The sequence below is a fragment of the Cryptotermes secundus genome, unplaced genomic scaffold (genome assembly GCF_002891405.2).
Source record: "Cryptotermes secundus unplaced genomic scaffold, Csec_1.0 scaffold2380, whole genome shotgun sequence".
Lineage (NCBI taxonomy): Eukaryota > Metazoa > Arthropoda > Insecta > Blattodea > Kalotermitidae > Cryptotermes > Cryptotermes secundus.
The window spans coordinates 400,772-415,129 of NW_019718033.1; the positions used below are offsets into that span (position 1 = coordinate 400,772).

Consider the following 14,358-nt stretch of genomic DNA (forward strand, 5'->3'; position numbering starts at 1 on the left):
TGTTAATGCTAGAAACAGTATTAAATTTAATGTTGAGGACAGTTATAACTTATCCAACAAATTGATCTTGACCAATATCCGCCCATAATTATTTCGCATAACTGACCTTCATCAGATAAATGATCTTCTGAGCAATTCGACTGAAACGGTAACGCCTCTGATTTATATTTGTGAGGTGCTTGGTTCGAATATCAGGTGAAACACAGACTCTTCTCAATGCGGTTTTTCGTCCTTCTCCTCAGTCCCTCCAGCCACATTATGTGATAGTACTTTAAATTAGGTCACGACTGCTTCCTTCCTGATCCTCTCCAATTCATTGTTCACAGTCCTTCCGTTCGACGTTGTAGAGTTATTGCTATTTACAGGGTCCGAAATAGACAGATAACAGACCTGCAAGAACATGTCAGTGAGTTCGATAAACAAAGACAAGTTTGATATTGCATAACTACCCAGCAGGTTGTAACGGAACGTGTCTAGGTCAGCGCACTGCAATGATGTGTGAGGCCTAGTTTCCGGGCGTGCTGCACCTTCACAATGCCAAGCCAAGGTGAAGGCTGTGTGCCTGTAGAGAACGTATCAGGAAACAAACGAGCGTGCAGTATGACAGTCTTTTTGAAAATATCGGTTTGTCTCTCTGTCCATCTGCTTCTTTTACTCATACTAGTTCCTCCTCCTCTTATTTTTCTTTCTTCTTTCCCACAAGGTCATTCCCGAAATTTGGACTACAAGACCAGAAATTATATTTCCTTGAATTTCGTTAAATTTTCGCAATATCAAGGAATGTTAAAAAAAAACAACACCACCTCCTCTTAATCTCTGGCCCCTAAATAACTGCTCTCCCAACTGACCGCTTATTTTGCCTAGCCAACTGCTCTCGCTGGTTTCTTGCTTGGCTGATTTTCGACCCTGAAGATGGAGGCGTTACGTTCCTCTGAAATGATGGCTCATATACATACTGCATGGCGCTATATCCCCAAAAATGGCAAATTTCTAAACTTGTACAGGTTTGTATATTCTGATGTGATTGATTACAGCTTTCTAAAACTAATCAATTTGGTCCCGCGTAAGAAATATCATAAACAGGTCGTCCTAGACGAACAGAGAAGGGTCAGTTTACTTAGCTTCGGAACGGGATTTATGACTCAATCCTTGTGGAATAAGAAGGAGAAGAAGAGGAAGGTGACTGTATTGTACTGAACGAGTGTAAACCGAAAATAAAGTCTTCCGGCAGTTACTAATGTAGACATTTCAATAGCAATTCGGATAGCCGTCCTCTAGCTTTGGAGATGAACAGTGGACCGACGGAAAAATATGCAGACTTCATCTTTACATTGTGCATCAGTTTTGTGCGCTCTGTATAAATGATGCCGATTACAGCGGCCGCGAGTTCTAAGACATGAACAGTCTTCGCCCGCTCAAACACTTGAGGAATGGATGTTAATATGCGTTTATTCTGTGTCTGTGCTGTCCTGTGTGTGCAGGTAGTGGCCTTGCGACGGGCTGATCCCCCGTCCAAGGAGTCCTACCGACCGTGTAAAAGATCAAAAAGCGGTCAAGTTCCAACAAAGCGCTGCAGAACCATAGATAGATTGCATAGATGACTCATAATATGACTATTTAGTATTCACACATTTTGTAATAGTTCCATGACCGAACAGATTTTTATAAAACTGTTCTCTGCTACGCTTAAGGAGCTCATGAAGTTAAGTATTTATAATATCTTTCAGTTATCTATTTACGTTGTAGTTGTCAAGAAAATGCGACTTCTGTTGCAGTTCGTTCACTCCAAATAGGGCCTCAGGCACCGGATTACCATTGACAGGAACATTACCAATTATGTCTTACGGGGCAGCCACTGACCTCCCGCCCATCGCTAACAATCCGCGTCTTAAGATCGCCAAATACGGTCCTGCGGCAGCGCATTCTTCACCCTGAGCAATGTACTGTCGTTTGCAGGGACCGTAATGGAACGGATACTGGCTACGTGTGACTGGCCATCGACACTTAATGACGAGAGTCACGTGACGGTTCATTAGAGGAACAGAAAGAGCTTCCTTTAGCACCATAAGAACAACGTCTTGAGTCCGTGTTGAGAAGCTTAGAGCAGTGCTTCTCAACCGCCGGGCCGCGGCCCAGTAGTGGGCCCTGGCATCAATTATACCTGGCCGCGAGAGGCTCTCCTGAAATTTGTCATTTTCATTTTCTAAGCATTTTTCATGAATAAATATTTTATAGTTAGCTTAATGCATGAACTTTAACAAAACTGGAAAGGTATTTACGAGTAAATTTGTTGGGACTGGGCCCTCTTCTTATAAAAAAAGACCTTACTGGGCCGCGGTCTCATAAATGTTGAGAACCACTGGCCTAGAGGCACTCACTTACTGACGAAATTCTCCCGTATTTTTTCATAGCTCGAAAGTTCTGTGCAGTGTTCAGAGGAGATTGCCACGGGACCCTAATTTCATGATAATATGCCTTCGGATCTGCTTTTATTGAGACAGGTTGCATAACAAGGACAATGTGCCTTCAATATAGGATGATTTCGATTCGGATTGATATTTTTTCCAGTTGTACTCACTGTCTCCAGCAAAATACCGGGCTAAAACTGCTTCCACATTCATTCAGTTCATCACTCAAAAATTGCCCTACAGTTTAATGGTGCGTAGCCACAGTTTAAAAGCTTCGATATTTTAACCTTTAATTAATATAACGACGGGAGAAAGGCCTCGAAAATAGAGACACAGACTGGAAAGGCGTAATCCGTTCAGAGGTCAGAGATAATCCACTTCAGTCCTTATTAATTTCGCGTACTCCAATTTGTCTTCCCTTTATTATTGCATTTGTATAATTATTGTTGAAAATTTTAATCTGGTTAGCAGCAAAGTCTTTGAGCTATCTATCTATCTGTCTATCTACAGCCCTTTTTGGACCTTGGCCGTTTTTCAGTTTCTTAATCCTATACACAGGCGGTAGGACTCCTTGGACGGAAGATCAGCCCGTCGCAAGGCCACTGCCTACACACAGAACGACACAAGGACAGAATAAACGCATACACAGACATCCATGCCTTAAGTGGGATTCGAACCCACGACACAAGTGTTTGAGCAAGCGAAGACAGTTCATGCCTTACACCGCGCGGGCACTGTGATCGGCTCAGCCTTTGAACTGAACAGCCTTAAATTCCATGCTGACAATGTAACGAACAGCAGAGATATTACACTGCAGAAAAATTTCCATGCGATTATTTAAATATAGAGGCCATCGAAATGCATCACAGATGAAATGTATAGATCTTACTGAGATTGAGTTTTGTGTTAGTATCAGTCTCATTTTACCGATGAGCCATATTTAAGAAAAAAAGCTTCTTTTTTTTTCAATTTCATGTGGTGTACTAAAGACTGATAAATCCAAAATGAAAAGTTAGTGTACCCACATATATGAGCACTAGCTAACTCTATAGTGCACACCCACATATATGAGCACTAGCTAACCCTATAGTGCACACCCACATATATGAGTACTAGCTACGTAGCCCTATAGTGCACACCCACATATATGAACACTAGCTAACCCTAAAGTGCACACCCACATATATGAGCACTAGCAAACCGTATAATGCACACCCACATATATGAGCACTAGCTAACCCTATAGTGCACACCCACATATATGAGCACTAGCTAACCCTATATTGCACACCCACATATATGAGCACTAGCTAACCCTATAGTGCACACCCACATATATGAGCACTAGCTAACCATATACTGTACTGTACGATCTTCTATGAAATGTTCTTAAGTGTTAGCCGGTCAAGAAATAACCTGTTTTTGTGCAAGAAGTAAGTTCACTTAAGTATTGACACAAGCTTCTCATATGATTCTCTGTGGAGGGTGTGGAGTCTAGTCTCCTCATTAACACGAGAGTATACGAATATTTCCATTTACCCTCTTGTTCTCCCAAAATTGTATCTTCCATTGAAGTTTTCGGAAGAAAATTTTGTATAAGCCAACATTCTTACGCTTGCTACACTTCCCTCTCGTATTCTGCTCCTTGATTTAATCAACTTACATACCAACTTTATCGAGTTCCGTCTTGTTTGGGAGATAAAGTACGCGGAAGAACTAGATCGCGTCATTATACTTTCGAGTTTTGCAAAAAATATATAAATTCACAAAATTTGCACACCGGTTCGGTGTTGAGTAATCCAAGATCTCGCATTGATGGACGAACTTTATAAGTTCTCATATCATATTTCGAGCCATGAGTAAAGCGGGTTAGGATCTCCTAATGAAACTTCAGGTTCCGTAAGAGATGAACCATCTGACTATGTCTGAGAGAGCAGCAGCTTGTCAGGAACCTGTGCGCTCCGCGGAGTTGCGAGAGTTGCGGAGTTGTGGTTCTCACAGCCACGGGCTACGCCACTGTTCTGAATAGCGTAGCCGGAAAAAGGGCAAAGTGGCACGCGTTCGCAATTGACTCGCAGACAGATCGGTTTGGGCTGTACAGGTGTGTCACACTGAAACCAGAAAGGCGCGTGTACTGGGAAACTCCTGCCCATGAGGCTGTGTTCCCAATGTGGGCTCTTCTCTGGCTGAACTACACCAACGCCCTTCCTCCGTCCTCGTTATGTTCTGTTACTTGGAACAGTAGTGAATGGCTTTCAATCACTGAGTTCGTTCGAAAAGTTCTGTCTCCTGAGATAAAACGTCGTTTAGGCCGTTGAATGTAGCCGACGTTTCGGAGGAATATATCTCCATCTTGAAGGCAGAAGAATAAGCTAACAAAAACGAGTATGTAGCAGGTTGCAAGCCCCACTGAGAACCTCAAATGCTCTACAGTTCTTTCTTTCATTCATATGTTTAGTCCTGCTGAAATCACTGTGTAGGTAATGTAATTTGAAACACAGTTAACCCATGTAAGATATGAAGTTTTCACGGCCGTGAATGTGAAGAGTGCCGTCTTCTGGGATGTGGCGCCGTGTGGTTACAGACTGCAGCCACCTGCGCACGCTGGTTCCTCGCTCGCGGATTTTTCTACCCTGAAGATGGAGGCGATACGTCCCTTCGGAACGCCGGTTCCCACAACATCTACACGGCTCCACATACCAGAAGACGGCTTTGTTCACAGTTTACCCATCTTCGCTGTGCTTTCTATACGAAGTCCAGCTTCCTCGATGTTTCCAGACCACACTTCAGAGTTTTGTCTGTCTTTCCTAACCTCCTGAGGTATGTATACTCTCGCCGGCTGTCTCTGCGGGTCGCTACTGACTCGCAGCTTTCCCATTCTGCGCACCGTCACGCTACAAATGCAAATACTTCACTAATTCATAGTACAGGTGGGATAACGCAGTCGGTGTAGCAACGGACTGTGGGATGGACGGCTGGGATTCGATTTCCGACAGGAGCAAGCGATTTTTCTCTTCTACACGTACACAGTGTCTAGACCGGCTCTGGGGCACGCCCAGCCTTCTATCCAAAGGGTACTGGTGGCTCTTTCCCTGGGAGTAAAGAGGCCGGTTCGTGAATCTGACCACTCACCCCCATCTAATGCCGAGATCTAGAACGGTGGAGTTATACCTCCACTCCCTCACATATTTTCATGGTGTGGTGCTTAATTGATTAGTTTAGCTCAGAGATAACTTTGTCTTTATTAATCACAATGCATTTAAATTTTTATTTTCATATCTCTTCCATTTGTTTACAGTGACTGCCGTGTAAATATATATGCTTGAAGATGTGTCACATTTTATTAGCCCTTCAGCAGTCAAAAAGTCCGTTAATATACGAGTAACAGCCGGGACAGCGTAGTCGGTATAGCGACTGGCTACGGGCTGGAAGACAGAGGGATAGGAGTTCGAGTCCTGGTAGGGTCAAGACTTTCCTGTTCTCCACGTCGTCCAGACTGGCTCTGGGTTCCAACCAACCTCCTATCCAATGGGTAGCGAGGGCTATTTCTTCGGGGGTAAGGCGGCCGGAGCGTGAAGGTGACAAATCACCACCTAGTGGCTAGGTCAAGAAAATGTGGATCTATACAGCCACTCCCCCATACGCCTTAATGGTATAGTTGTTAACTAGTTAAGCACAGGGAAAATTTTACCTTTAAATATAAGATTATATAAGCTTATCACATTTTTGTTTTGATATTTTAAACAAGTTTACTAAATCCAAGTAAAGTGACAATCTTACTTTAGGGAAGTCATTCGATTGATTTAGGTTTGTGTTTCACGTAGGACTGCCTCAGAATCCCTTACTCGAGATTATGCGACATGACATCAAAGCCTCAAGGAGAAATGGACGGACAGATTCTACTCTCAACTTCCCGTAATGAATACCTAAAACAGATACGCTTTCACAAGGAGTTAGGTAGAAGGAAGTCGCCAGTTTTCCTTCATGCACGGAATTGCTCATCTGGATGTCGTTATAATCACATTAACAAGAAAAATAACCGAAATAATAGTTCGAATGGCGCTCAGACTGGCACTGTTACGCGCTGTCAGTTCACTAATCCACGAGAATGTTCTCGGACACTTTTCTGTAGAGATGGAACACAGCCAGTGAGTAACTGGACTGTCCAGCAGGTGTGCCGCCGACCAGCACAGTATCCAAATCACGCGCCTTGCTGTATCCTCCCACCACTGACCTGTTCTCTTGTTCACAGCTGTTTCAGTATCGTCTGTAATGGACCCACTGAATGGTGCGCTAAGTAGTTACGGAGATTAAATATGAAGACAAACAGATATGACTTCCTTGTTACGCGCCGATATGTGCACTGTGTGTAAAAACATGTGACCGCCTCTGTGTTCAAGTGGACAGAGTTCCTGGCTACAGATCCAGTGGTCCCGGGTTCGATTTCCGGCGCTACCAGATTTTCTGAGAAGTAGTGGTTCTGGAACTGGGTCCACTCAGCCTCGTGAGGATAATAGAGAAACTATTTAAAAAATAGCAGCTCCGGTCTATAAAACTGAAATTAACGCTCGTGGGGATCCGTTGCGTTGACCAAGTGACACCCTCTATCCGCAAAGTTGGCACTAACTTCGGAGACAAGCGGCGGTCGATCGGTCGGTATAGTTTGCTTGTGGACTACAGGCCACGGAGTGTAAAAACATGCACAAATGCCTCGAAAAAATTATGGCCTCCAAGAATAAATTACCTTTCAGAACACTCGCTTTCTATTCGCCGTTTTCTTGACATATCATTACCACTGGCAGCAGACAACAGTGAAATCGATTGAAGAAAGACCCGTTACATTTTTAAACGCAATACCACATGTCAGTGTGAGAGAAATTAATTTGTTTTAATGTGCTCTCGTCTGACGTACCGAAGTGTTTTTATAACATTCGCAAGCGGCGATTCTAACGGGATACACTGAGCACAGGCCTACTAGTTTCTGTTTCGTTATTCACTCTCTTCGGAAGCAATGGCTTACCTTTCTACTAGTCTGTAACACATACCCTGAGCAGGGAACCTCATGGATGAAAAGTCTTGTGTCTTTAGTCAGACTTCCAGTGTTGTGATTTTGGTTTCCGTTGTGTGCTGAAAATAGAATCGAGTAACTTTGTAATTACGCAACGCTCCACTTTGCTATCTGATTATGATGTACCGTCAAGAATGCACTAGACACAGTACACATCCTTGGTGTAAATTCTTCGTCTGAAAATTGATAGTAAACTTGGGTTCTCAACTCGAATATACATCACTGCGTTCCGAAGACTGCCATTAGACCTTATCTTCAGCTAATTGAACCCGTGCTGTAGCAGCACAAACAAGGCTGTGCTGTAGAATCAGATGACCGAGGAGGACCAGTCAGTGGTGCCTGCTCCACAGTCTATACACAGAGGAAGGTCTGAATTATGGTTGTGTTGCAGGAGCACCCATCTCTATTCACTTGCTACTGATGTGGAACGTGGCCCTGTCGCTAGCTCATGTTGGCTGGCTGCTCAAGGGTACAGTCTAATTTAGACCCCGTATTCGGGATATAATTTACGGGAAAATTAATTCAGTTCGTATAGTAACATTATCAAACCACTGTAGCAAATATTTAGTACAAACAGTATGTTTCTGGACATTATCCATCCTCTTGTCTCTATCTAAAAACCCTCCTCTTTATTTTTCAAAACAATGTTTCGGAGACTGGATTCTGCCTTCGTCTTCAGGTAAAACGTACTCAGTTGGGCTCAATAGAGAGCTAATCCCAATCTCCGGACACCTATGCCAGTTTCAAGAAGGGTACATAATTCAAACACAGCACATACCATCTGCGAGAGCCAAGAAAACATTCAGTTATTGAAACTCCACACGTAGCAAAGATTTAGGTTTCACAATACCTTACGCTTTGTGTTGGAGGAACTCTGAAAGGTTATTATATACAGCTGAAGGTGAAGTCAGGCCTTCTGTACCAAACAATCAAGGTGCGCATTTATGTCAGTAGGCTCTGCAGCCGGCAGCAGGACGTGCAGATTCCCGGGCGCTCCCGCTCACTCGTCGGTGGTTTTCTCTGATGACTCGCTGGGGCCAGAGACTGTGGCCACTTACTCCTGTGAACGAGGCTTCGAGCTCCTTGGACCGGCGCGCCGAGTGTGTGGACGTGACGGTCAGTGGACACCCGAGGGCATTCCGTTCTGTGGTGAGTCTTGTTACGATTACTACTACCCACTGTTTCTTGCAGGATTTTCTCTACAGTCACACCAACCCTACGTAGCTCATTGTCCACTGTCCCAGGTAGATCTGATGTAAGACAGGTTAGGGGGAATCGGACCACAAAAAAGAAAAAAGGAGTCGGCTAGTACGTCATACTCAGTGGTTGAAAGGTTATCCCCATGCATTGTTTGTAAGGCCGGCCCTTTCCCAACAATATATATGTTTAGTCTATTTTCCGTATTTTGAAAAAATGAAAGGATACTTGTGAGATAACGTGCTGTCTGTCTTTTCCTTCCCTTCTATCGCTGCTAGCAAAAGCCTGGTTGCTGGGCAACTAATGCACATGCAACAATACAAGAGCCGTTTTTCGCGTTGTTTTCTGTGCGGCCCGTGTCATATCGAAGTACTTGTCAGAATTTCTTGTTTCTATTGTAATTGCATCCCAACCTGAAATGCTGCACCTTATTATGTAAACACTGTACATTTTTCGATTCACCCGAAAGCCAGTGGGTGAACAGGGCCACCAATATATCATATAGCTGAACAATTGCTGTTGCCAGAAATAAATACGGTTTGGAAACTTTCTGATTTCGTGGTATTGCCCTGAGGAATTGCAGGCATGTTCGTGGTGCTCTGAGAAGCTCTGCTGCGAGTCTAAAGTTTGTGCCTTCCCGGAAGGAGTTTGTAGCTTTATTCACGTCTTCGGCCTTTCAAACTGCTCCACTGCATTGAAGCAAAGCATGTCTGCTATTGGGGATTTCATTTAAAGAACCAAACTTCATTAAAAAATTAAGTTTTAAAATCCCTCAGAGCGTGTCTGTTCACCATACCCTGTTCACTAACATGCTACACCGGCTGGTGTCACTGAGTGTCCGCTAAGCAAGAACTTGGCGGTCAGAATACCTGAGTACGCTTTAAACTCACTAATAATAACAATAAACCGCAACTGAGTGTAGCATGTCTGCCTAAACTGCAATGTTAACATCTGTGAATGTTTAAAAACTTTACGTTTTAAGCTTACCCATTACTGCTACCCACTGTTACTACTACTACTACTACTACTACTACTACTACTACTACTACTACCGCCACCACTGCTACTGCTAATTATTTTTGTCATATAATTCAATTCTTATTTATTTATGTGCTAACAGCCCAAAGGCCAATTACAAAATGAACGTCAGTATAGAAAAGAAATAAAACAGACAAACAAAATACATAACAAGTAAATTTATATAATGTAATAATAATAATAATTCCATTAACACAAATCACAGTTATCATTGAGACGTGGAGAATGTAAAATATATGCATTTACAATTAATACAATTAGCATTTTAATGGCTGTAAAATAAAAAGTCTATACCGATATGTTGATTCGGATTTCCGGACGAATGAAGCACATTAGCCCATGAGCTACATAAGCAGGTCCAATCATTTTCCCTGTGTACACAAGTCATAACAACACACAGCACAAGGTCTGTGAGACTGGCAAGTCTGCAATAAGAAAGTAAACCAGAATGAATTAGCCCGGAACTCCTTATTCACATTTATTTATCATGGCGATCACATCACTTCCGGAATACGAGTCAGGTGCAAGCCAGCATTTTGTATACTGTTTCTTTGCAAGTTACGTGGATGACGTGAAGAGCTATATATACTGTGTGGCATGCAAAGCACATGCAACTGAGCGCACCAGTACAAAGGCGTTTTGTTACTTTCTTCTTTCTAAAGTTCATGGCAACTCCGGTAGTCGTATCGTTAGCATACCAGTCTCAATGTACTCTAAGGGCCTCGGTTCGGTACCAATCACCGCCACTGATGATAAAAATAAGAAAATAACAAGAAGATGTCAATGTATTGACAGCCAGTCTCCTAAAGGTGGGAGTAGCAGCAGTCTACGAAATGTAAATTCAACATGAGGCCTACCTGAGGTAATGGAGAGTACCCAACGTAATATTGGATTACTGAATCGGTCATTGTCATAAATTTTTAGAGAATTACGTCTCTTCAGCCATTCTGTCACGTTGACTTTCAAGAAAGTCTCTGTGCGGAGAATTCATTCCCACTTGGAAATATATTTTGTAGACAGCTGTTCCTCTTCACTGCTGCCACAGGTTTCGATACCTCACTGTACAGTTCATGGCAGAGCGGCTTAGACAGTGATTTATCGCTGATTATGCTGATAGCGCTGTTATCACGGGGATGCCTAACCTTACTAGTGGTTTGTATGGATGTGCAACTTGGTGTCTGACATTGAGGGAAGAACACAGACTGCAGGTGCTAGAGAACGGCGCTGAGAACAATATTTGGACCCAAGACAGATGGAAGCTTGAGAAACCTGCACAGTGAGGAGCTTCGTAACTTGTACTGCTCCGAATGTAATAAGAGTGATGAGTCAGGGAAGATGAAATGGGCAGGCCATGTAGCACTCGTGGCAATGCCAGAAGAAAAGAAACAATTAGAAAGATTTAGGTGGTAGTGGAAGAATAATATTGACATTGATCTTAGAGAAATAAAATGGGTTGGTATGGAATGGATTAATCTTGCTCGAGATAGGGACCGGTGTAGGGCTCTTGTGCACACTGTAATGAAACTTCGGTTTCTATAAATTGTTGGGAAATTCCTGAGTAGATGAGTGACTAGCGATTTCTGAAGGACTCGGCTCTGTGTAGTTAGTTAGTTAGTTAGTTAGTTAGTCATGCCTAACCATTTCGTCATCTGATGCCATATTTATTTCAGATGTTACCAATAAGAATCGATAACAGCATTACGCATTACTCTGAAACCGTCTGGTGGGTTACATGAGATAGCTGGAGCTAAGGCCGTGACATAACTCAGGCGGTTAGTCGCTGGCTTCCCACGGCGGTGTCTCCGGTTCGAGCCCGAGTTAGGTCATGTGGGACTTGTGGTGGACAAAGTGGCACTGGGGCAGGTTTTCTCCGAGTACTTCGGTTTCCCCTGCCAATTTTCATTCCACCAATTGCTCCACAATCACCCTTACCTACCATCTGGGGCTGGTACAATAGGCCAGAAGTGGCCGCAGTACCAAGTGGACTCAATCTCACCCCACTAAGAATAATCATAAAAAATAATACCTGGGCTGCGCTTATTTTTAGTGCCTGAAAACAACACAAGCCACACTAATTTCTTTTGTGAGGCGGCTGCGGTCTGAATTTCCGTCACGAAGTAAACTAAGGGATTCGAAGATTAATGTAGTTGGTATGTGTACTTGGTGGAAATTATGCATAGAAGTGGATCACAAATTTTTGTACGTGGGCCTCTCACTTTGTAGTTGTTACTCGCCTCACCATGTGGAATGAAAAGTCTGAAAAATAAAATAGGTGTCATGTTCTTCCCAGAGCCTTTCGTTATGGTGTAGAAAGTACATGAACACAGTCAGAAGGCAGTCATGTACATCCGGAATCTGGGTGTGTGGTTAGTTGAAAGCCAAGGTAGATGGAACAGCCGTGAATGAACGTGCGCCCACGGGTTAATGACGCACACTTGTAGGTCACCCCCACTGTATCAGAGACCTACTGACCCCATGTTCAGCCACAGCATTCTTTCGTGGGGGACCACTATGGTATGCCTATAAAGTACCAAGACACTCATTATGTTGGTGTGAAATTTGGTCTCTCACTCCAAGGGAAGAACAAGAACAAAATAAAAATAAGAGTAAGAGAAATACATAATGTGGAGCTTCTTAATTTGTACTCCGCGTAAAGCATTGTTTGGGCGATTGAATCAAAATTGTGAGGTACGCGGTAGCGTAGTTGGTTGAGGCACAATGCTACAAGCCTGAAGGATGCGGTTTCGAGTCCCGATGAAGTGGATTTTTTCAATGTACCTAATCCTTCCGGTCGTTCTATGGCCCTGGGGTCGACTCAGCCTCTGACAGAAATGACTGGGTGGTAAAGGGCGTCCGGCGCTTAAGGCTGACAATCTTACCACCATCTGTGAGCCGACTATCTAGAGGAAATGTGGGAGCCTCGACGTCTTATGGGTCTTCACGGCCTGTTACAGGTCTGGTACCTTCACAATATACACAGTGTGTCCAGGTTCTGTTAGGACTGTGTTCATTAAAAATACAAGACATGAATTATTTTCAAAATTTCACTCTTTTCATTCAAAATAATCTCCTTCTGAATCAATACATAGCTGGAATCGATTAAAAAATTTTCGAAAACAGTCACTGTACTCCTTTTGTGGAATCGCATTTACAACTGCGGTACGTTCCCTTTGGATGCCCTGGATGGTGTCGTGACGGTCTTCTGTCATCGCCAACTTAACTTTTGGGAACAACCAGAAATCTGCTGGAGCCAAATCTGGCGAATACGGAGGATGATAAAGGACTCCGATCCCTTTTCTGGCCAAAAAATTGCGCACGATCTTCTATTTGTGGGGCGAGGAATTGTCGTGGAGGAGCTACCAGGAACCTTGCTCTCGATATTCAGGTCGAATTCGAAGAATTCTCGCCCACAAACGATTGAGGACTCCGAGATAATAATCAGAATTCACAGTTTGACCTTCTGGCAGAAATTCCTTACGAATAATTCCTTTGGAATTGAGCACTTTCTTTGGTTTCGGCTGGCTTATTTGGGCTCAACCACGCTGCACTCTGCAGCTTTGAGAGAGGCTCATACTGAAAACACCATGTCTCGTCACCAGTAAAAATCGATTTTGTAAATTTTGTATCACTTTGGGACGACCGTAACATGTATTTGCAGTGTTCCACTCTGGCATGTTTTTCATCGCCTCACAGCGCGTGCGGTACAAACTGCGCACAGACCTTCCGTTCGCCCAAATCCTCGGTTAAAATTTGATGCACAGTACTTTTTGGCATTCCCAAAAGCTCCTCGATGAGTCTTGCAGAAACACATCTGTCTGATGCAAGGATTTCGGTCACTTTTTCCACATTTTCTTCAGTGCGACTTGTTCTCGGCTTTGATACATGTGGAGCGTCTTCAATGTCCTCCCTGCCGTCACGAAATACAGCATAGCATCGAAAAATGTTCGAGCGACTCAAACAATCACTACCGTACACACGTTTCATCATTTCGTACGCTTCTCCGGCTGTTTTGCCTAACTTCAAACAAAATTTGAAGTTGGCTCTCTGTTCAACAGCCATTTTCCGACGAGCGTCAGAACAGTACTGTTACATTCAAGGTCAGAACACATGATGCAGCGATGCTTGTGCTTTGAAATTATAGACAGCCACAGCTGAAACTTCAAAAATCTTAACGCCACAACTCGCCAACAGATGGCATTGTAGGGCAAAATTTTAAGAAAATTAGTCCTAACGGATTCTGGACACACCATGAATGTCTTTATCATCAGAGACTTGTTTCACTTCTGTTGATTTGTCATCAGTGCATGCCTTGCTGTAGAGATTTCTTCAGTTACACTTGTTACCTATCCTTAGCTGTGATTTGAAACCTACACCCCAATATTCTGTATAGGTGTAAAGGCTTATAAAGCGTGAATTGATGACAATTCAGTAGAAATGAAATATATCTGCAGCATAGTATAGCCCTGGCAAAGAAAAATATGGTTAAGTCGTGATGGAAACATTATGCCTATTATATTACATTTCTTACAACATATACTACAGAAATATTATCGTTTAAAGTTAATACACAGCTAGTTCAAATAACGCATGTAATGAAGAAACAGTTATTATGCTCATCCGTTCTGCTGTTTTCTCCGTTACTCCCTT

The 14,358-nt window shown here is 43.2% G+C and overlaps 1 protein-coding gene across 1 annotated transcript in view; it reads left to right on the forward strand.

Annotated features, from left to right (window-relative positions):
• LOC111865434 (sushi, von Willebrand factor type A, EGF and pentraxin domain-containing protein 1) overlaps window positions 1–14,358 on the forward strand; it is a 105,235-nt gene that overhangs the window by 10,714 nt on the left and 80,163 nt on the right. Inside the window, exon 2 of the mRNA XM_033752250.1 lies at window positions 8,428–8,625. Within this exon, the coding sequence (XP_033608141.1) occupies window positions 8,428–8,625 (198 nt within the window). The remainder of the gene's footprint in view (window positions 1–8,427; window positions 8,626–14,358) is intronic.